The following is a 22,565-nucleotide window of genomic DNA, read 5'->3' as shown; positions in this document are numbered from 1 at the left end:
ACTTATTCTTTTAAAACCTGCAATCTTTTTGCCTGATATTAGACAAAAAAGATATTAGCAAAGAACCCCTATTTATTATACCCACGATTACGTTATATCGCCTACATTAAATTGTATAAAAATAATTTCAAAGGTGAAACTTTCCGTAGCCATATCGATATTTCGGTTAATATTCCATTCGAAGCGTGTACCTGGGGCGGGCTGATCACGATTTTTCTCAGATGAATACATTATACTTGCTTAGTATTCTCGAGTGGCAGGTCAAATTGCGTTGCCTTGTCGCCTTGAGGGACCCATTGCATACTGCACCGCGGAAGAATTACTGCGCTTACGATTCTCATCATTGTCAAGTACTCAACGGGATTTCCTATTTATTATATCAGAAACTGATTACATTTATGTTTAGCCATTCGAGAAACATAACCAACTCGTTTTATATAATTTAACAACAACAAAAGCCGAGATGACCCTGTGGTTAGAACACGTGAATCTTAACCGACGATTTCGGGGTCAAACCCGGACACGCACTGCATTGTAAACACTGTAAGAGAAAAAGACATAAAGGTCACCTGCATTTGTCGAGTGAAAAATCTGCCACACATGTATCCATTATTGTAGCAGGCTCTTAATCTTATTTTAGATAATAGATCTTCTCAAGGGGAGAGGAGGAGATATTAGCATATATATATATATATATATATTAGTAGCCTGAAAATTTTCCACTGCTGGGCAAAGGCCTCCTCTCCCCTTGAGAAGATCTATTATCTAAAATAAGATTAAGAGCCTGCTACAATAATGGATACATGTGTGGCAGATTGCATTGACAGATGCAGAAGATATATATATATATATATATAGAATAGTTTTGTTTAATATTTAGGATCTCGTAAATCCAATGAGAAACGGGCTTAAAGGATCATTCTCATGTTCAATAAGGTTTTGCATATCTTATTTTTGAGGAAGAATTGCGTTACGTTGGCGAAATAATCTTATTGGTTCAATCAGTGAAGTCTTCTGCCAAATTCTCGAAATGATTCGTGATAATTTAGCACGGCCCAAATGCTTAATTTATAAGTTTTCAATTATGATTCTAAACTCTTTCACTGGTGGAAATCCTACCTCTTGTAAACCTTGTTTATTTCTAAACGAAGCCATCGTAGCTCACTTGTTATGTAATTATTGCAAATAATACACGACATAATCTCAACCAAGGTTTATATAAATCCGATTATTATATTCATACGGATTCATGTAGTTACATGAAAGTTAATCATATGAATACGGTACTATAGTAAACTTTTCAACTCTATTTATATTTCTATTGTCTATATAATCAACCATTATTTTTCAAATTTGTTGTTGGTTGTAAGTGGTCACCACTAGACACCACATAGACATTGATGATAGAAACCGGGATACAACAATACTAAGTGCTGTTTGGCAGTAGAATAAGTTATGAGTAAAGATAAATTTGCACAAAGCCACCAAATAAACTAATAGCCTTAAGTAATTTAAAATAACGAGATTTAACTATTGGTACAATTCGCGAATTATATGTTTGCCGTTCTCGAACGGCGAACGTCTCGGGGTAATGTACGTTCGCAAATGTTACACGGTAAAAAAATTAATATAACCGTTTAAATACAATAGTACCCCTTTTTTTCCGCACACGAAATGGGGGTATGTGGGACTCTCCGGTGCCCATGAAGCCTAGCGTGTCCTAGTAGACCGGAATACCTACTAAAAAGCGATACCCTCTCCATCTCTTCGGCAGCCTTCACAGGCATTACCGTCTTTACCATAGGGCACATGGGGCACGTGCCCAGGGCCCCCATCCTGAGAGGACCCCGTAGAACCAACAATTTTTTTCACACGTTTGTTTTCATGTTGACTGCTATGTATATTGTCTAAAGTGATATATTTGTAAGAAATAACTAACATATTTATTAAAAAAGGCTATAAAATAGCCATAAGATTGTACAACCAATCAGATTCCTAGGAATATACGAAAATTACCGCACCGTTTATTTCAAACTATACTTAAGGCCTGGCCCGAAGCAAATTATTTGTACATGGTAGTAAATATCTACCAAAAGGGCCCCAAATTAATGGGTGCCCAAGGACCCCAGCATAGCTTGAGACGGCTCTGGTCACAGGATTGCTTTTGCAACCAGGACGTACAATAGTGTACTGTACAATCTTAGTTTATTATGCATAGTTTACGCTTTTTCCTAGAAACCTTATCTACACAGCCTTAGACCGCGCGTATAGCACCTTGTTTTAAATTAAGTATAAATGTGCTAAATATACAAAGAATAAATGCTTATCTGCAAAGTGTTAATATAAATGTTCAAAATCGTGTCTAAATATACCATTACATAAAACAAAGAAAATTCTCAGCAACATCACAGTGTCATTAAAAAAATTACTAATATAACAGTTTACGCGGCACTTAACGTTCAGTGACCTTATTGAAATGGTTAACATTTATGTTACTGGCATATCATTAAACAAATTGTTTATTCATAAAATTTATCTCTTTGCGCAAATATGCTTCAGTTAAACTAAGCGCCTATTATTGAAGTAAAACACAGATGTTATAAGATGGATCTGTCGTAACCTCAGACTGTTGTGTTAATTAGAAATGATATGATACTGGGTATTGTATAACATTCACAAATCTTCTATCGTTTAAAAACTTGAAATTGAACTGTACTGTGTTAAAAAAAGTAGTAAATCTGATTCGAACTTTTCTATCACATATTTAAATACTAAAATATCTAAGTAAATGTTAGTAACAAAGTAATTTAATCAAATTCAAAGTAATAGTAAGCTAGATTACGGTCATATTGTACGAAATTCCGCATAAACAATTTTTCCCTTAAAAATTAAAATACACGCCTGGCCTGAATAATTGTATGAATTGTTATTATTATCAGTGTCACTTGGGATGATGTAAGGATTTTAACGATACCACCACGTACAACGAAATCTGTTCAGGCATTTAAAAGCTATGGTGGAATAAAGAAACTCCCAGAAATATATGAACCCTGAACATACTTCTTTTTGGGTAGCCCGTAAAATATTAAAAAAAAGCGTAATATGAATTTGTTAAATAAATCTGAATATATCAATAGAAATTTCAGCTTAGTATCATTTCTAAATATTATTCTGTTCAAAGATCGTAACCGCTGAAGTCATTAATTACAATTTGTGTTGCAGTTGCTCTTAATAGCTGTTTAGTGTCTTGCCCACGCGCACTGTGTCAAATGTTCGGCCCGTCCTAAATGCCCTCCACATTCTGTGGCGAGACACTCACCACACTTTTTTTATTACCAGGACGTCCTAATAACGAAAAGGCTTAATTATTTGAAGTACTGTGTAACTGCAATATACGACGAAGCTAAGTAAATCAAAATATTTACAATCGAATGTTAAATTATACTTATTATTAAACTGTTTCATAAGTCTATTTTAAATTGATGATTTTTTTCCATAAAACTGAAGGTCAGTATATTTTTTTATTAATATGAAACCTATACAAAAAGAAAAACAATTTCTTCTCGCTGATTTCATACTGTTATAAATTCTTGTTCCATATAGGAAAGTGTTTTGTTTTTACAACATCATTTCGAACATATTCGTTTAATTTCAATCAAACATTTTTCATGGTGACCCTAAGGGAGCAACCTTAATTTTCGTATCCCATCAGATAAATTACTTTAGTTGTTGAAACGTGTTCGATCTTGTATATCGAGGCGGGCATGAAGACCGTAAATCGACCTTCATGTAAATTTTGTTGTTGTGAGTTTATTTTTTTTTTAAATAAAAATGTTTGGTACGACACGTATATTTTATGACATTTTTAAACGTGTGCAGTTTTCAACAATTTAAATGAAAGTAGTTAAATAAGTCACGTTCCCAATTTATTTGTCATGTTATTTCACAAGATACGAACGGAAGCAACAGTTACAAGAATTTAAATTTGATTCTCCTGTGTGAAATACTCTGGTTTTAACTTCACTATTTATAGATAACAGTTTGTATGATACACAGCTTAACAAATGTGAATTATCATAATAGTTTAAACAAGCCTGTCTTATCCAACCAATCATTAATTATTGTATCATTAAACACCAACCCGTATTTCATTGTTACAGTTAAAATGACGAAAGAACCAAAAAAATTATACGAAACCTCATCATTCGAAAACTTAAATAATTTAAACTATTTCTCAATTTCAATTGAAAATCAAAATACATTGTACATTTTACTTCAAACGACAAAAGAATAAAACGTAGGCTCCGTCATCAATCCCTATCAACTCGTAAACTTGAAACAGAAACAGTTGTCCACGGTTCACTGACTGAACGAATGTTTGCTCTGCGAGGGAGCGAGGTTGGCATCGATCGAATGATTTACTACTACAACCTCCATTCATGAATGACATTCAAAGCGAGTACACATGACGATTAATCAACGACATTCGTTGTTTTGTATTCACTGTCATTCGATTCGGCCACTTTCTCCACTTTGTAACGTTCCTTTTTATTAAATGGGGTCGTGGGAGAGCTCTTCATAGTTTTACTGTTTGTTCAACTTATATTTCTTGATATTCATGAATTCATTGTTATCGATAAATTAATAGTCATATCAAAAACATTTTTATTCGAATAAATGATTGAAGTGACGTTGGTTTTTATTATTCATCCAATTTGACTATTATTTGTATGAATATTTTATCGATATAATTCGTTGCTGCGCAATCGTTATCCAGTTTTCAGTAATCGTTATTTTAAATAACTCTATTTACTAAAAATTTTTTGTAATGTATGTATTAACATACATTAAAACTCTAATTGTTAAAAAGAATATGACTTAATATAATTTATTTGAATTTGCTACTACCAGGTTTCAGGTTAAAAAAAAATCACATAATCCCCTAATTCCTGTATATTAAGTGGCAATAAAACGCATATATATCTAGTAACATTATAAGTAAAAACACTACCAAGGCTCTCGCAGTTAAGGAGATTAAAATCTGCATAACTGATGTCTTTGTTGTTAAGAGGTACGAAAGTGAATTTCGCGGTGGAATATTGCTACTTTAAGATTAAATATTTTGTAGCTATTTGCCGTTGAATATTAATTTCCGACTCAAAATATCGGCTTCGAATTTGACTTTTAAATACTAGTTTATCTTAATCGCGTTCTAGAATATTATTTATATAGTTTAATTATGTAAAATTGGCCTTTGAAACAAATGAGCAGCGTATGTTATTATTGATTATAATTTTACGAAGTTTGAAATAACGTAAAATGATCAAAAATAATTTACATAAATTCGATTGTTACGATTGACTGTCAACGCACAGAAAAATTACTGAGTTTAAAGCTTTCTTATATTCAAATAAAGAAGTATTCTCATACATATTAATACTATATATATAAATATAAATAACGTTTAAATTTGTTTAATTAATATGATAAAAGGTCATTAATTAATAAATATATACATTTGTCATCTATATAATCTTGTGTTGTATAAATATTATATATAAATAAATGACAAAAAAATGCAAAGTTATTATTGAAAGATTACAGGTTTATTTTATAAATTTAATTGTACTTCATTAATATACAACATAAGGTAATGTTATTTAACTAGCGGAAAATAGTAAGTAATTAGTTTATTGCTTGTTCTTCTCTCTAGAATATGTCTTAAGACCCGGCGATATCTTTACATAAAAATTACCACTGAACAGTACTTGAATATTTTAATCGGGATAATCAACGTAAATATTAAATATGTGATATAAATAAAAACAGCTAGTATCGAATCGAGTATGACATATCGAAAATATCAAAAGGTGACTATATAGTTCTGTCGGTGTGGTGTAAATGTGTGGATGATGGTTGTGGAGATATAGTGTTTGTGGCGCCGCCTGGGGGTGGCTGATGGAGTCTCGGACGAGGTAGCGCCTGCATGGGGCAGACGGCGAGCATGTGTCGCCTCCACGGATCATGTCTCCATCACAAGAAAAGTACGTATACTGGCAGTGTCTTAGCAATGAACCCGAAACTGATTATATACAATTTTTAATAATTTCATGCAAATTATATGTCACTAATAATATACGAAGAACATTTGAATCGTTATTGCCTGACACAAAAATAAAATATATACGGGAACCATAAATATTATTTGGCCCATGATGATTTTAATTTAACATAATATTATCATAATTTATTTATGATGATCGAAAATCAGATTATCGTCTTGTTTTAAATATCAATCTTATGTGTACATACATCGTAAAGTAAAAACCTGTAAATCTCTGTGTCCCACTGCTGGGCTTAAGGTATCTTTCATTGAGAGGCTTTTGGCTTATTCCACCACGTTGCTCCAATACGGGTTGTTGTGATAAAATTTTATCCGACATGATATTTTCCTTCAACGTTCAGAACGATAAACCCTAATTGAGCACATGACAGCGATGATTGAATTCGTAATCTTGGGTTAAGATTCAAGTGTAACCACTGGACCAACTCGAGACGAAACAGCTTATATAATAAAAAACTATTAAGCAGAGACAATATATTTAAATATTACAACGTAATAGACGTTTTGTGTCTTGCTATTCACGGCGCGAACTATTAAATAATTTATATCCTTACACGCAATGACGTCAAAAGAATTTTACATTGAACAATGTAAAACTCATTTAAAATTGAATTCACAATGAGTCGCTAATGTGGTAAGTGAAAGCGAATATATGATCTTTTTAAATTTGTTTGTCACGTCACTATTTTTAGCATCACTACCTTCTTGTTATCGTATTATATTCAAATCGGTTTACATCACTGATTATCGAGAAATCTGCGCGGTTGTATATCTTCAGAAATTATCGCTTTGATAGGTGTATTTATGTTTTTAATAAATGTCAATTGTTTTAAAGTTTTATGAATATTGCTGTCAAACATTGTCAAATTTTGATAAGATTTTCTTGAAGACATCGTAATTTCAAGGGTCAAGATAGAAAGTGTGATCGCGAATCAAGAAGGGGGAGTAAAGCCCGCGCTAGTTAAAACGGAAATTTGGTGTCCTTAGACGCTCTCTAAAGGTATATTTTTGTTGTATGGCAAGATTATGAGTAATTGAAATAAAAAAAATAGCAATGGTATTAATATATTTGATCTTTTCTAGAAGTTCTATGTATGACCAAATCAAAGTATGTAAAAGTCAATTTTTTTATTAATTATAGAAGCATTAACTTTTATACTCGGTTGTTGATTTTTACAAATCAACCGCTTACTTATAAACTTAATATTGTTGTGTTCCAGTTTGATGGATGAGTGAGCCATTGTAAAAGGCACAAGGAACATAACATCTTACTTCCCAAGATTGGTTACGCATTGGGGATGAAAGGAATGGTTAATAATTCTAACAGCACCAATGTTTATAGGTGGTGGTGACCACTTACCACCAAGTGGCCAATTTGCTTATCCGGCAACTTATATCATAATAAAAAAAATACATGAGATATTTTGATTTGGATAGTTTTTTATCTGATTTATATATAAGGAAAACTGACTATTTACCTATGAGTAACGTAAATGGTCCGCTAAAGTACGTAATATAGTAATAGTTTGTCGTCTTAAGTATTTAGAATGCTTACTTATAGAATATGACATTTTAAATATTGATAATATTAAAAACAAATGTAGTTGATGCGTATTTAGGTCTCTATGTAACTTGTAGACCGTCCCGACTTCGTACAGGTAAATTAAGGATAAACGTAGATAAACGCACGCGCAGACGCACGCACGCACAGATACCTCCGTTACTTTTGCGTTTTTTTTTATGATATCGGTAGGCGGACGAGCAAATGGGCCACCTAATGGTAAGTGGTCACCACTGCCCATAGACAATGACGTTGTAAGTAATATTAACCATTCCCATCACCAATGCGCCACCAACCTTGGGAACCAAGATGTTACGTCCCTTGTGTATGTAGTTACACTGACTCACTCACACTTCAAACCGGAACACAACAATACTGAGTACTGCTGTTTGGCGGTAGAATATCTGATGAGTGGGTGGTATCTACCCAGGCGGGCCTTGCACAAAGCCCTACCACCAAGAAATATTCATAATAGAAAAAAAAAAATCTCTACATTTCGTATCTTGAACTTTTCATCTATTTGTTGTTGAATTATAAAATTTGTAGTTCCAATAACATATCATAACATCTTATCACAAAAACATCCAAATAATCTTAATCTGATCACGCGACGCCGCTTACGGTTCTTCTCCGACATTAATTATTTACATTCACAGTAACAATTGGAATTCGCCCAACACTTCGTTCAGTGTCGTAACAACTATTTACTCGTAACGCGATTGAGATGGCGTTTGACATTTTGCTATCGATACAATAACTGTATAAGGATGTGTTTTATATTATTGTATCGGCTTAATTGGATCAAAAGTGATTATTGCATATTTTATATTAAAATATAAAACACTCTGTATTCGAGTCAGATAGATTGATTGAACCCGTAATAACAGAAGAATCGTTTTTATTGGTAAAGAAAGTAGGCAGGCTTATTGAATGAAATATTACGTCTTTTTTACGCGACCAATCTGCTATCATGGCAATCAAAGCATTTGGATCCTAAATTGCGGTAGAATAATTGATCGAGTAAAAATGTTTTTACTTTTCTAAATAAGCTGCTTTTTACGTTTGCTAATTTTAAGAACTACGTCAATTTTGTAACGATTGGAAAATTATCTTTTTGTTTGCAAAGATTTAGGTAATAAATTTAATAAAAGTCTGTATTTTTTCTTCAAATGTAATATCAATTATTTAAATTTTTTCTTTAAATGTATTCACGGAGTATTATTTAGTAGTTTATTAAGTCTAAAAATAGACTTAAATGTCGTTAAGTAGCTATTTTCTATAAAATCCGATAGTATCAGACAAGAGGAATGTGTAACTATATTTGGTCATTATTATGTTTATATTTTGATTACCATATTGTATATCGTTATATAGATATTGTATCTGTTTTCATAGTATTGGTAGGTGGTCGGGCAAATAACCTGATGATAAGTGACCACTGCCTATAGACAATGGCGCCGTAAGAAATTTTAATTATTTCTTACATAACAAATTAGCCACCAACTAAATTCCCGCCTTAGGAATTGAGATTTTTGGTCCCTTAAGTCTGTAACAAATCGGAACACGTCAATACTAAGTATTACTGCTTGACGGTAGATTATATGATGAGTTTGTAGTACCCAAGTAAAATCTACGTGTCTACCCTATTGGTTACTTATGTCTTGTTTATAATGTGGTTTGTTAATTGGAATACATGTTAAATAAATAAGGAATAGACGTGCCTTTAAGTGTTCTTTGATTCGTTTTACTCAAAATGTTGAAATGATGAAATGTTATAATCTTCATGTTATATCTATATAACATGAAGATTATACTATAATATTCTCATTACGTAATAATGTTTGTTATTCAATAATTGTTCGAGCTTTGTTAAATTAATTGTGACTGACGATAAGCCGCGGCGTTTCTACTAGCTATTAATCATGTTCTGTTTTCCATAATTGTTATGAAACAGAAGCACGGCTTAAAGTATCGCGATAAATTATAAGTCGTCTAGCAAACAATCCGTTATTATGAATATTGAAATCAACAAAAGTTGCTTGTTCAGCCGACTTGGTCCAGTGGTGAATCTTAAACAAAGACGTATCAAGTTAATATGTATATTGTGATGTGCTTAATTTCCGTTTACAATTCATTTCGAGCTCCGCGGTGAAAGAAAACATCGTGAGATAATCTGTGTCACATGTGTCAAAATAAAATCTGTCACATTTGTATCCACCAATCAGTGTGGTGCAAAAATCTTAAAATTATTATGTTCTTAAATGAAGACGAGCTCTTAGCTCAGAAGTGCTACATTTATAAGTTTCTACTTTTACACTGCCTATTAACGTTTAGTTTCAATATTTACCTCTTTGTTTTGAAATGATTTTATTACACAGGTAAAATCACAGCGTAGTATGTTCCAAAGTTAATAAAGAGTGTATCTAGTCTTAAATTGTTTTTATAATTCAATTTGAAGCGTTATGGGGGTGGGGGGCACCGCGGTTTACTTGTAAATAAAATATAATTTCTTAAATTAAAAAAATAGCGAATGGTTGTCAGTGTTGATTTATAAGAATACACATTTATTAAAACAATTAATTGAAAATTTAGTGAAATTTCTCGCTTATTCGTCGGTAACAAGTTTTGGTTTGCGGAAATTCAAATACTCGTTTCAATGAGGAAATTGCTGCTTGACCTGTATCTGTGGCCAGATGTTAAATAGACACCATCAATCAAACAATTATCTTATCGTGATTGTTTCATAAACAATTGCGTGTATATATATTATTTATTACTATACCATATATAAACATTTATTAACATTGTTGTTTAATTTTGCAATTATTTTTGTATATTTTTTAAAGCTAATTAATGACTAGTACGCGTCATAATCTCTTTCAATTGTTTGTTACCCCGCATTGGGGCTTTGGAAAAGAAGCTTTAGCCCAGCAGTGAAACACTAAAGAAATATTACGACGTGGTATATATTGTACGTTGATCGTATATATAAGCCGTTATGTTTTCGAATCAGATTGGATGAATAGATTAGGAAGACATTCGAAAGAAACATTCATGTAATTACGAGTATATAGAATATAGATTATAAAAGATGCTGTTGATCGATTTTTTATAATATTTATATATAATTAGTAAATTTTTTAAGTCATTTCGGTTTCAAACTAATTTATAAAGTATTTGAAAGCAATAACGATGTATGTTATTACCTTTACGTATAGTATAAATAAAATAAATCTTTCCCGTCATCTTCATCTACATATATGTATGAAAATATTTTATATATCTATATATTAAATAAACTGACTACAATAATTACAACATTTGAAGCAAACACGCTTCAAACTCACCGAGCTGAGAAGCGCATTTTAACCGATGATCGAGAGCCCAGGCACGTGCTTTCATGTGCTGAATTTGTGTTTATAATTCATCTCGATCTCGGCGGTGAAGGAAGACATATTGAAGAAACTTGTGTCTAATTTCAATGAAAATCTGCTCATGCAAACATTTTAAGTTCATGTAAAAATTGATTATAAAGAAGAAGTAATATTATGTATATATTTAAATGATAAAAAATTGAAATTATAAATTTAATTTTTTATAATTACTATATACTTAGTTTTTTTTTATCTACTTTCCGAACCGGTGGTAGGTTTACATTTAATATTATCTTGTAATATGATGATTGAAAAAGTATTTCGATGTAATAATATGAAGCCCTATTATTAACAAAATTTGCGATTTTTACACATCTATGATAAATTATATTTCGAATGACGCGTAAAGTATTTCTCTTCTTTCAGAATAGATACTTTAAAAATGTTATATAATTGTAAATGAATCAATACGTTTCTTTTTTTTAATTATTACCAGGTAGTGGATTGCTTGTATGCCTTCCTATAAAAAAACATGTTTCAATTGGCTGTTACCTGCTCGCTTCGCTAGGCAAAAAAGGGGGTAGGATTAACGGAATTCAACAAAGTCATAGTCTCATTGCGATACGTTCAATAGTTTTCGCGTGATTGACGGACAAATAAAAACAAACATTATATTTGCATAGATCTCAACCAACAGTTTTGATATTTACTCCGTCATTTAAAAATCTAGTTTAACAGCTAGCTGCCATCACAGATATATTTATTATTCAGCTCATTTAAAATTCTGAAAAAAAAAATCAACGCATGCTGCTCATTTAATTCTACACTTAAAATTAACATATTCTTGTATACAATATTTTTTCTTATCTATCAATGGTTTTTATAACATAAGCTTTAAATTAAATAATCGGTATATGCAAATATAGCATAACATTGAATATTACTTGCGTAAATAAAAATGTATTGATAAAAACGAACTTAAACTACCTATTTGCCTAGGCTGTTACTACACGTGGGTATATCCACATTTACTACGGTATAAACCCGTAAATGTCCGTCTGATGCGTTTATTACCACCAGTATAGCCGGCTGGTTGCTTCCTATATCGTTGTATTTATTGGCCATAACTCTTGTTTCCTGTACTGATGAGAAATAAATTTTCTAAGGACATCTTAATAGCCACTTTTAAAGGTTCTGCTTTATACTATAAATAAAAGATATAAAAATTTGCTATAAAAACGTATGGATCTGGATTTTAAGTATTCATAGCTATTAATAAGATTAACTTTAACTTTTTTATATTAAGAATGTTTTCGTGTTTACAATCTTCATATTTATAATGTTTTTAATTATTCCATATTCTACGTATGACCGAATTGCAATATTTATTTACCTTCATTCATACATAAATATCAACAGGAGGAATTAAAGTAAAAGCGTGTTCTAAATATCGTGATAACTTGAATAGCGATTTTCAAACTTATTATAGACGGTAAACAAGATGAAGTCGCTTCTGAAACTTGGATTTCAATTTGTAAATGACGGCGTTAATAGCTGTAGAGAAGTTAATAAGCCTGTCTCTCCAATGTTTGCCACAACGCAATTTAAACTTCGCGAACAAATTGCCAGCCACTGTTTGGTTGAGAAAATGACACATCATTAGCGTACAGTAACTTCGACTAATCTACATCCTGAAGCTTATTTCCAGATAACAGCTCTTGTCTTAAGGAATTCCTTACAATATTAAAGTTGAATAATACAAAAACATAAAACAATAACATTTTATAGAAGATTCTAAAAGATTTACATTAACACAACACAACTTACAATTTACGTTTATAATTTGTAAGAACTATGAAGTTATAATTAGAAACAAACAGTAATATTATGTTTTGTTAATAAAGTTATATAAAACACTGTTGAATTTGTACATTTCTGCGTTTATTTCTGTTAACTTTCATGAACGTTCTTCTATGACTTCGGGCGGTGTTATTCCGCTAAAACAAATTCTATTTTACACTGCACTTACATTCAACTGAATTACTTCACTGAACTCTGCGAATGCTGAAATACGACACTTAAAGATTGCGCACAAAACAAACTGTTCATAAAAACGTTTTCTATGGATTCGCTGCGTTTAGTTTGTTTCGTGTGAACTTTGTTGAAGATTTCTTCAGTGTATTATCCTTGGAACCAATTTTAAAGAAAAATACTATCGAATTGTGTTTCTTGAAAACTTTTATGAAGGATGTGTAATTTTAAAAACAATAGCATTACCCTTAGTAGTAAGGCTTTGTACTAGCTCGTCTTTGTAGGTTCCTACCACTCATCAGATATTCTATGTAGTGTTCCGGTTTGAAGGGTGAATGAGCCTGTATAACTACAGGCACAAGGACATGACATCTTAGTTGCGCCAATGCTATGTAAGTAATAGTTATTACAGCGACATTGTTTATCCTTGAGTCGGTGGAGGTAGCCGAGATGACTCAGTGGTTAGAACGCGTGCATCTTAACCGATGATTGCGGGTTCAAACCTAGGCCAGCACCCCTGAATTTTCATGTTCTTATTTTGTTTATAATTCATCTCGTGCTCGGCGGTGAAGGAAAGCAACGTGAGGAAACCTGCATGTGTCTAAATTCTGCCACATGCGTATTTCACCAACCCGCATTGGAGCAGCATGGTTATTGCACCATGCTCCAAACATTCTCCTCAAAGTTGATGATGAAAATTTTGTGTTGATGGTGACAACTTAACATCAGGACGCCTATTTGCTCGTCAATATTTACATTATATTTAATTAATAAAAAAAAAACTTATTTTTTTAGGTACTTTACTTACAAGACTACTACTAGACTTTAATAGCGTTTAAAAACAAGCTACGTAGACATAACATTATTTGTCTATTACTCTCTGAATCACCTCTCCACTTAAATCTATTCGCTTTAAGGCTTTCTAATAATTAATGGATGCAGTGCCATTCCCACACCCAATACATTAAGCTGAATATCGGAGACGTTAGTTTCCGCAGTCATCGTTGTCATAATCCTAATTCAAAATTTCATTGCAGGTAAATTTCAAGAAATTAATTAAAAAAAAAAAAAAATGTTTCATGACATTTGTTTTACAGTGTAAGCATCCGCTATTAAAAGATTTTTGGAAATGTTAGCAAGGGAGGGAATGGCAGGAGGAACTTTGTATCAAATTCTTTGTTCTCTGAAGTGAGAAACACGTAACGTTTTACTCGAACGAAGTCTGGTAACTTATTAATTTATATATTAAGTTAGTTGTTTATCCTTGAGTTTTAAAGAGTTTGGTTTTGTTTTGTATTTGTTTTCTTAATTAATTTTTACACAACTAAATTATGATTTTTTAAAGTACGTCTTTGTGCTGCGGTCGAGTATTCTGCGTCAACGATGGTAACGTTAAGGGTCTTAAATGTCGAGGAAAGCAATTATATTAAAATCGTTCCTGATAGTTTACGAGGAAAAATGACGATGCATGACCCGATGATTTAAGTGGACAATTTAAACGTTAAAACACAGGATACCATGCGACAAATTACTTCATTTTAAAGATTAAAGCATTATGGGATTGAGGTCACGATGAAATAAAATACGACCTTGTCATCCATTTGAAAAGGAATTTGAATCATTTCGATTTACATAAGTCTATCCATGACCTTACATAAGAATAGGTATCCTTTTACATCATACATACATTTACAATAATATACGAGTATATCTTGACGCTTGTGAGCTGGTACAAACGGTAGAACAGGTTGTTGATTTTTAAAATACGTCGTATTATGTCTAGTCGGCTCGTCGTCATCATATCGCGATTATCAGCTCGACGTGAATATAAACCAGATTGTGGAAGAGCGATTTTACAATAACATTAGAAAATTAGATTAAGGGACTGATTTTCTTGTTGTCCTTTTTTATATGAAACTTTCTAGTTGAATGATATTGTTTGCAAAATTTATTTCTTGCAAAGTTAATTAAAGTAATATTTATATAACAAATATTTTAAAATTTTTGTCATTAAAGCGTACTATATTTCTAGATCATTTTTTACTAAAAATATTTAAACTGGAATGCCCCTACTCTCTCTCTCTCAGATTAAAGAGGTGTTCATAATTGAATAATTAGATTGATTAAATTAATTTTGATTCGATATTTCGGTAACAGCCCGTGTTGCCTAGTATACGCAATGGCTGCGTCAATGAGTGGGCGAGCTAGATGCTGGTCACTCTCACGTCAGCGTCCAAACTCATAAACACAATTTATGTTGAGTCTGCGAGGGGACCGTCTCAATAAAAAAATTAAATGCACATTAAATATTATAACAATGTCATCTTTTTGTCTGCTTTGAGTAGATATAACTGTATGAATTTTCATTTTAGCTTTCATGTTTAACAAATTTATAATATTATATTCATGTAGCATTATGTGGGAGAATAAAGTCAAAGCTTAGGAAGATTTCGTAGCAAATTATGTTCATACATTATATGTATATGCTCGTATATGCATCCATATGTCTACATTATATATATTTGTAATCTATTAAGCACGAATCAATGTAAACTTTAAATAAATATATATGTATAAATAAAATATTTTATATATATATTTAAACAAAAACTTAATTAAATATGTAAACAAATCTAGTTAATTATTTCTAATTGTTATATCGGTTTAAATATTAGAAAGTGAAAGTGACTTTTCGATCAGATGAGCCCTTAAGTAGAGACAGCGGAGCACCCAACGTAGGGCACCCTCCAGCTAGTTGGATCTATAATGTGACAGAGGTGGCGAGATCCAACCGGATGCGAATTCTTGTCCAGTAGTATTGGATAAGAATAGCTACTGCGATAAGTAGTAATAGAAGTAGAGTTTTATTCTACGAGTATCATATGTTACCCTGACATTTTGTTTAATTTGCAAGTTGTATATATATATATTATATGAAAATATTGACTTGGAGAGAGAACCTGAAAAAACATAATTTATATAATATTGTATTGTGATTTATATGATAATAGTGTCACGTATAATATCGCTAAACACGTCGATGTAGAGGTTAAGCGGGGTTACATTTCCTTCCTTCAATACATGATGTCGGAAATAATCAGATTCCTGATATAGTACGATTCACTAAACTAAAATGTACTGAAACTTCACAGAGAATAAGTCGAAATTCTATTCTCTTAATTAAAATTCAAATGTAAGGATATCGAGATGTTATTGAAATTGTTTTTCGATTCGAATAAAATTTTGCTCCAAATAAAAGTAGTTGTAAAAGTTGAAAGTATAAAATCTCGCCAAGATTATAACGTGGAAGTTACGAAGTTTCAGCATGCGAGAGGAATGGGGGAATTAATCTAAGTATGCAAATAAACTGGGTTTACTGAACTCTGCGGTTTCAATGTCTGACTCCGTAAATTCTGTGTTCAGCATTGTGTTATTCCAGAGACAGTTTACTATGTGCCTTATATATTTTCACATTGAATTGATAGTGTTATTGTCTCTCGTAGTGTGATCACTTTGATTTGTTATCCTTGAGTTTAAAATTTCTAATGTGACGTCGCTTATGATATGATTTGATGATAACTAGTATTGATATTGTGCTGAATTAGTTTTATTAATATTTATCATTTATAAAACAAGCTACAGTAAAACCATCTCACGAAGTGCCTCTTGTATATGTATCACGGCGATAGATTGAATAGATTGGTACAGAGGTTGATGTACAATCGAGATCGTGTTAAACAATTTTCCATGATTTCCAATTATGACGTTTATAATATTCATGGTAATCTGTCAAACGGTATCATCAAATTCATATCGAACATATTTTTTTTATATACAAGATTATACAGTTTGCCGTGTCAATAACCTTTTAAAGACAATACAGCAATATTATTGGAATTTCGTATTGCAAAATCGGTAATGTTTGAGTCAAATAAATAAATTATATGGTTGCAATGTCGGTACAGAAAATATTGGTATAAACTCTGTGTCATATAAAAAAATATTATTAACTAGACTTAGCTCGGCTATGTTACTGATTCTATCAAACGAAACTTAAACCGTATTCACAGCGCACACAACGAAAGCTCTCAAAAGATTTTTTTTTCACGTTTTTGAACCATTTTTCATCGATGCTCTGCTCTTATTGGTAGATACAGATTGGTAGATATAATGTTGTTTACACCTTTAAAGACGTATTACTTCCTCAATAAATGCGCTATCTAACCCTTAAATATTTTTTCAAATCGGTCTAGTTGTTCCTGATATTGGCACGTTCAACCAAACAAACAAACAAACAAACTCTTCTCCTTTATAATATTAGTATAGATTTGTGATTGTGAAAAAAGAAAAATGAAAGCAGAAAACTGTCGTCGTTGAAATTTAACAACATTAAAAAACTTGTATTGGAACTCATAAAACAGACGAAAAACTTTTTTTTTTTTTTTAAATAACACTCTTGTTCTACAACTTACAATTTTGTGATAAATTACATTGCAGTTTTATTAAAGTTAGTAAAAACGTAAAATAGATATATTGACGCTAAAATATAAAAACGTTGACTCGCTTGCTCCAAATGTTTCGTCTTGCGTGTACATTGCAATAGAAGACTGCATACAACGAAAATATTACGCTTTTATAAACATGAATAAAATTATCATATTTACATCTGTAATATGTCTGACTAAGTCCGCAAGATGTGTAGTTTAGTTAAACGAACGAACCGCTCCTGCTTTACGCTGCATGTACCGTATATAAATCCCATATTAATGGCACGCGCGCGCTTCCTAGTTTTTTTTTTTTGGCATTAATTGTAGCTACTCTTCCAGCCCATAAACTAGCGCTATAAATCCGTTGCTGGTGAAAAAGACAAACCGACAACCATCGCCTCGTACGATATTAGTAGGGATATATTTTCTAAAAAAGAAAAAAAAATCCTTCTTTCTTTCTCATTAATGGATCTATCGGCTCGGTTAAAAGTGCAGTAGTCATTTTTAATTTTATATTAGATTTTTAACGAATACGTGATATTGTAATACGTAATATATTTTAAATATAGCAGTAATACACAAACTAAATATAAAATTATTAAGTAATCGTGTTTTTTTATAAATATTTTTAGAATAATTCTTATGATGAATATAGCAAATTCAATTTCAGACAACGTGCTAATGATATTCATATCATCTTGTCTTAGTATAAACTTTAATAATTACTAACTGTTTTTGTATATATTCTCGTGACAAACACAAACGTACAAACTTTCCTATCGTACATTCAAATTCATAATATTTATCAGATAACATTATCATATTGATGGACTAATTTGTATAAGCTTATCTAAAATAAATAACAGCCGGCCAAAACCGCGTTAAGTCCTTTGAAACGTGGATTTACATAGATAATGCAATAAGGGATGAAATAGATTTGCTTTGCTAAAATAAACTTGGCCGAGCTTCAATTTCAGTATTCTAGTGTATATTTAGTCTGTGGCAAATCAATATAGCGATGGATTTTATAAATACAGATGATAGTAAAATTCGTTTGGACAATTTAAAAATACGTATCGGCAATTTTTCAAACAAATAGTTTTATATATTCAATAATTAGGCATAGTTAGAGAATATTTAGTGCAACGTTGCATTGTGTGACGTTAAAAATAGTACTATTAGGTACTTTCTTCATGATCTTCGTATTTTAATTATTATTATTGAAGAAAATAAAAATATGTATTATTTTATTCGAGCATTACGTAAAAACTACTAAACCGAATCTGACGAAGTTATTTCTTTGCGTATATTTAGTGTATCGGTCTGAGAGAGCCGTATGGACTTTTTATACCGAAAAATATGGAGCCGCGGATAAAACTTCACTTTCTCTCAATTCGGTTCAGTTGGTTTGGCTGTGAAAAAGTACTTTCGCATTTATAATATTAGTAAAGGAGTATAGATTATTCTTCTATGGTACAAGTAAACAGTATTATTTATATGTTATATGATTCTTGTCAATCGTCTTAACTTCACAATTATAATTTAATTAAAGTAACCTAAAGAATTGTTGCAAGCCGAGATGGCCCAGTGGTTAGAACGCGTGCATCTTAACCGACGATTTCGGGTTCAAACCCAGGCAGGCACCACTGAATTTACATGTGCTTAATTTGTGTTTATAATTCATCTCGTGCTCGGCGGTGAAGGAAAACATCGTGACCAAACCTGCATGTGTCTAAATTCAATGAAATTCTGCCACATGTGTATTCCACCAACCCGCATTGGAGCAGCGTGGTGGAATATGCTCCAATACTTCTCCTCAAAGGGCTTTAGCCCAGCAGTGGGAAATTTACAGGCTGCTAACTTAAATAATTGTTGTTAAAGCATCGAAATTTTATGAGATTTGTTTATTATAAAGTCAATGCTTCGTTTACATTTTATGATAGCTTATGATGTTACTACGGACGGATACAGTAACTTTGCTTTTATAATATTAGTATAGATTTTACCGTCATTATTCAAAATATACTCGACCAGGTAAATATTAAATCGAAACTAAAACAACTCAATGTTCTGAAATTTGTTTAATCCTTTAATGTCGGTTATCGTACGTCGCACGCATACGCCCGTAATAAAGTTTCTGAGTTTGCACAAAGCTCTCAGGAGATGAGGGTCACAGTAGTTAACATTTACACGAGAGGCTCGGAAGTCAGTCCAACTGCCCTGTATGCTCCAGACACGAGGGCTTGACAGACAATTACGATTATGCTTTTAGAAAATTGTTGTACGGGTAAAACATTTGATAGTACATTATTTAATTACTCTATATACACCGTTACACACATATATATATATATATATTAAGGTGTATTAAATCCGGGCTATATAATTTTCATATGTCATAGTATAAAAAACATTGCACTCGTCTAGCTAACGTACGTTTTAGCTGCAAAGTTCACATACTGCTTAAAGGCTGTTTCAATATTTATTAAGCGATCATAGAAGTTTTACTTTAAATACCTTGTTTTAGAAAGGATAATTACGATAATTAACATAATTCGAGATTTAATGTATATTCCCGTACAGCTCCGTAAATTATTATAACATATTATACATAAATGCTGGCTTCTGAAAGATTGTATTTCAAGATGATTTGAAATACATCATAGAGTAATATACATTTTTGCTTTATAGCTGTTGTTTATGAAATCCTATAAAATTGTTTTTAATCGAGATGACTACACAAAATTAATCTAATTTTATAGAACCGACACGATACTAAAATCCTTGGAATTAACTATTTTAAAACACTTATATTATGTTTGTCAATTTTTGGATTTTTGTAGATTTGAATGAAACTGTACAATTATATACATAGTTTATACATTAGAATAATACTTAGGCTTATATTCCAACCCACACCACCTAACCAACCCCTAAAACGAGAGAGAAGCCGCGGGTTAAGACTAGTAAATCATAATGAAAAAAAATGCTTAATAATCATAATTGAAATTTAAGATAATCTATTATAGACTACGACTACTTTATATATATACGCTAGATACAAATGTGAAAACGAGTTTTCGTAGCAGAAAACTGAGCTGTTGTAAGTTTTTTCATAACGTCCGCAGAGATCTCGTATTGTTTCCAATGCGCGCCACGATTTTGTAGTCTAGCTTGTTGATATAGATTAAAAATTTGCTCGTGAACAGCTTAATCGAAAATGCCACGACCACGGCAAACCAATAAGCATCTTTTACAAAGATAGCTTGTAGTTGATAATATGTAATTATATTTACGCTATTTTTTGGCCAGAATGTTTTCGATTCGATTACAGCATAAAATTATTGAAGGTTTGATGGTTAACGGTACGTTAACACTTATTTAGTCACATAGGATAGCTGTAACTAAGATTTTGAAGTCTTTTATATTATGTCGAAATGAAATAGCTTTCGTTTTCTTCAATGAGATGTTCCTAAAATATATGCATCTCTCTTTCCGAGAACAATGTATGTTGTTTTACATGCCCCTGCCATCGTTTATCTCAAACGCGCCTTTGTAAACACATTACTGGAAGATGTCTAATACTTATCATTGTAAACAAATCGTATCCTATTTATACAATGTTGTTATCACGACAAAATATAAAACAACGTGTCCCAACAGCCTTATTCTATTCGGACGATAAACTAGATAGAACTAGAGTTAGATCTTATTACAGTCTTTTCGTGTTAACTGATTTGGTTTCATAAAGTGTGTTTACACGCTGTTCTCGAGTTTTACACGGTCGAACTAACCTTGCGTCGTATAGAATATTAATATAATAAAACTTTAATGTAGAAAGTACAAACCTGCAAAAGTCTCGTTACTGCGAAAATGCATCCTTCTTCAGCATTGCTATTAAGAAAAAAGTTAAGACATTATTCCACGGTACTCTTATGTGGTTTGGTGTATCCAAACTTCGCAGATTTTTATCTGACATATGCAATTCGCTTCGATTCAAATAGACACAAATGAAGCAAGTGCAAACTCAGTGGCATTCACTCGGGTTTGAAACAGAAATATTCGGCAAAGATTCACATGTTCCAGCCATTGGGCCATCTCAGATATATATGTATATATAACTAGTGAGGGGAAGAGGTCAGGTGTTAGTTCTTTTAAACAACTGACAATCTTTATGCTCAATTGAGTAGGTGATATAAAAGCGAGACAAACAAATAAAAATAACACACACTTTAACATTTCCAATATTACTTATAACAAAGATAAATAAATTTACAATTGTTGCTGAATTTTATTCGCTTATTTTATGAAACCGCAAGAGATATCGAGTGAAATGCAACGACAGATATTTAAAACGAGTAAAACTACTCGTATTTTGATCTTAGCTTATCGTATAAAAAACTCTTTCAATTAACATCGTTGGAATATTTAAAATTGTATCTATAGTGTTTATTTGCATGCGATGGCTCGTGTCAATTTCAATTAGGCGAAAGCAAACGTGCCTTGCTAGTTTAATTGCCAGCTATGAGATCGCATACGATCTGGCGATAACCATCAGAGCGTGTCTATTGCAATTAAGACATATTATAGAATATGGCGTTCGTAGTCGGTTTAATCGGTTTGTTGACTGGTTAGCAGATGCTTCTGTTTATTGCGAATATAACTCGATTGAATTCACTTTTAAATATCGAGTCTATTCATGCAACATGTTATTAGGCCATAATATATCTAAAAATATCTTCTTATTATTATGGTTAATATACAGTTTTATTAACGTTTGGAAGGTAGATCAAATTGCTATGTGTTCGTATTTGTTGCTGTGGTAATGTATGTTTGCGTGTATCTCAAAAACTGTGATACTTTTACTTTTTTAGATTCGATGCTTTACTACAATAATGTTGGGTGGCTTAGGGAAATTCTATATCCGTAGACAAAAACAGTCATGTAAATAATTGTCTTTTGTCCGCCATTACTCACTCATATGATAT

At 31.8% G+C, this 22,565-nt stretch overlaps 1 protein-coding gene across 8 annotated transcripts in view; it reads left to right on the top strand.

The window, feature by feature from the left end:
• The window catches only part of Pde11 (Phosphodiesterase 11), a 231,852-nt gene that overhangs the window by 113,187 nt on the left and 96,100 nt on the right, over positions 1-22,565 (top strand). Inside the window, exon 2 of one of the 8 annotated variants that reach the window (XM_026640187.2) lies at positions 5,883-6,044. The exons of 5 other annotated variants lie outside the window; for them this stretch is intronic. In XM_026640187.2, the coding sequence (XP_026495972.2) occupies positions 5,987-6,044 (58 nt within the window). In that variant the 5' untranslated portion in view covers positions 5,883-5,986. Of the gene's footprint in view, positions 1-5,829; positions 6,045-22,565 lie in introns of all 8 variants that reach the window. 2 more of the 8 variants (XM_026640186.2, XM_064217418.1) reach the window with 2 other exon arrangements.

This window comes from Vanessa tameamea, chromosome 17 (assembly GCF_037043105.1).
Source record: "Vanessa tameamea isolate UH-Manoa-2023 chromosome 17, ilVanTame1 primary haplotype, whole genome shotgun sequence".
NCBI classification, from domain to species: Eukaryota; Metazoa; Arthropoda; class Insecta; order Lepidoptera; family Nymphalidae; genus Vanessa; species Vanessa tameamea.
Note: the sequence above shows the minus strand (reverse complement) of the source record. Positions and strands in the feature narration are given on the sequence as shown.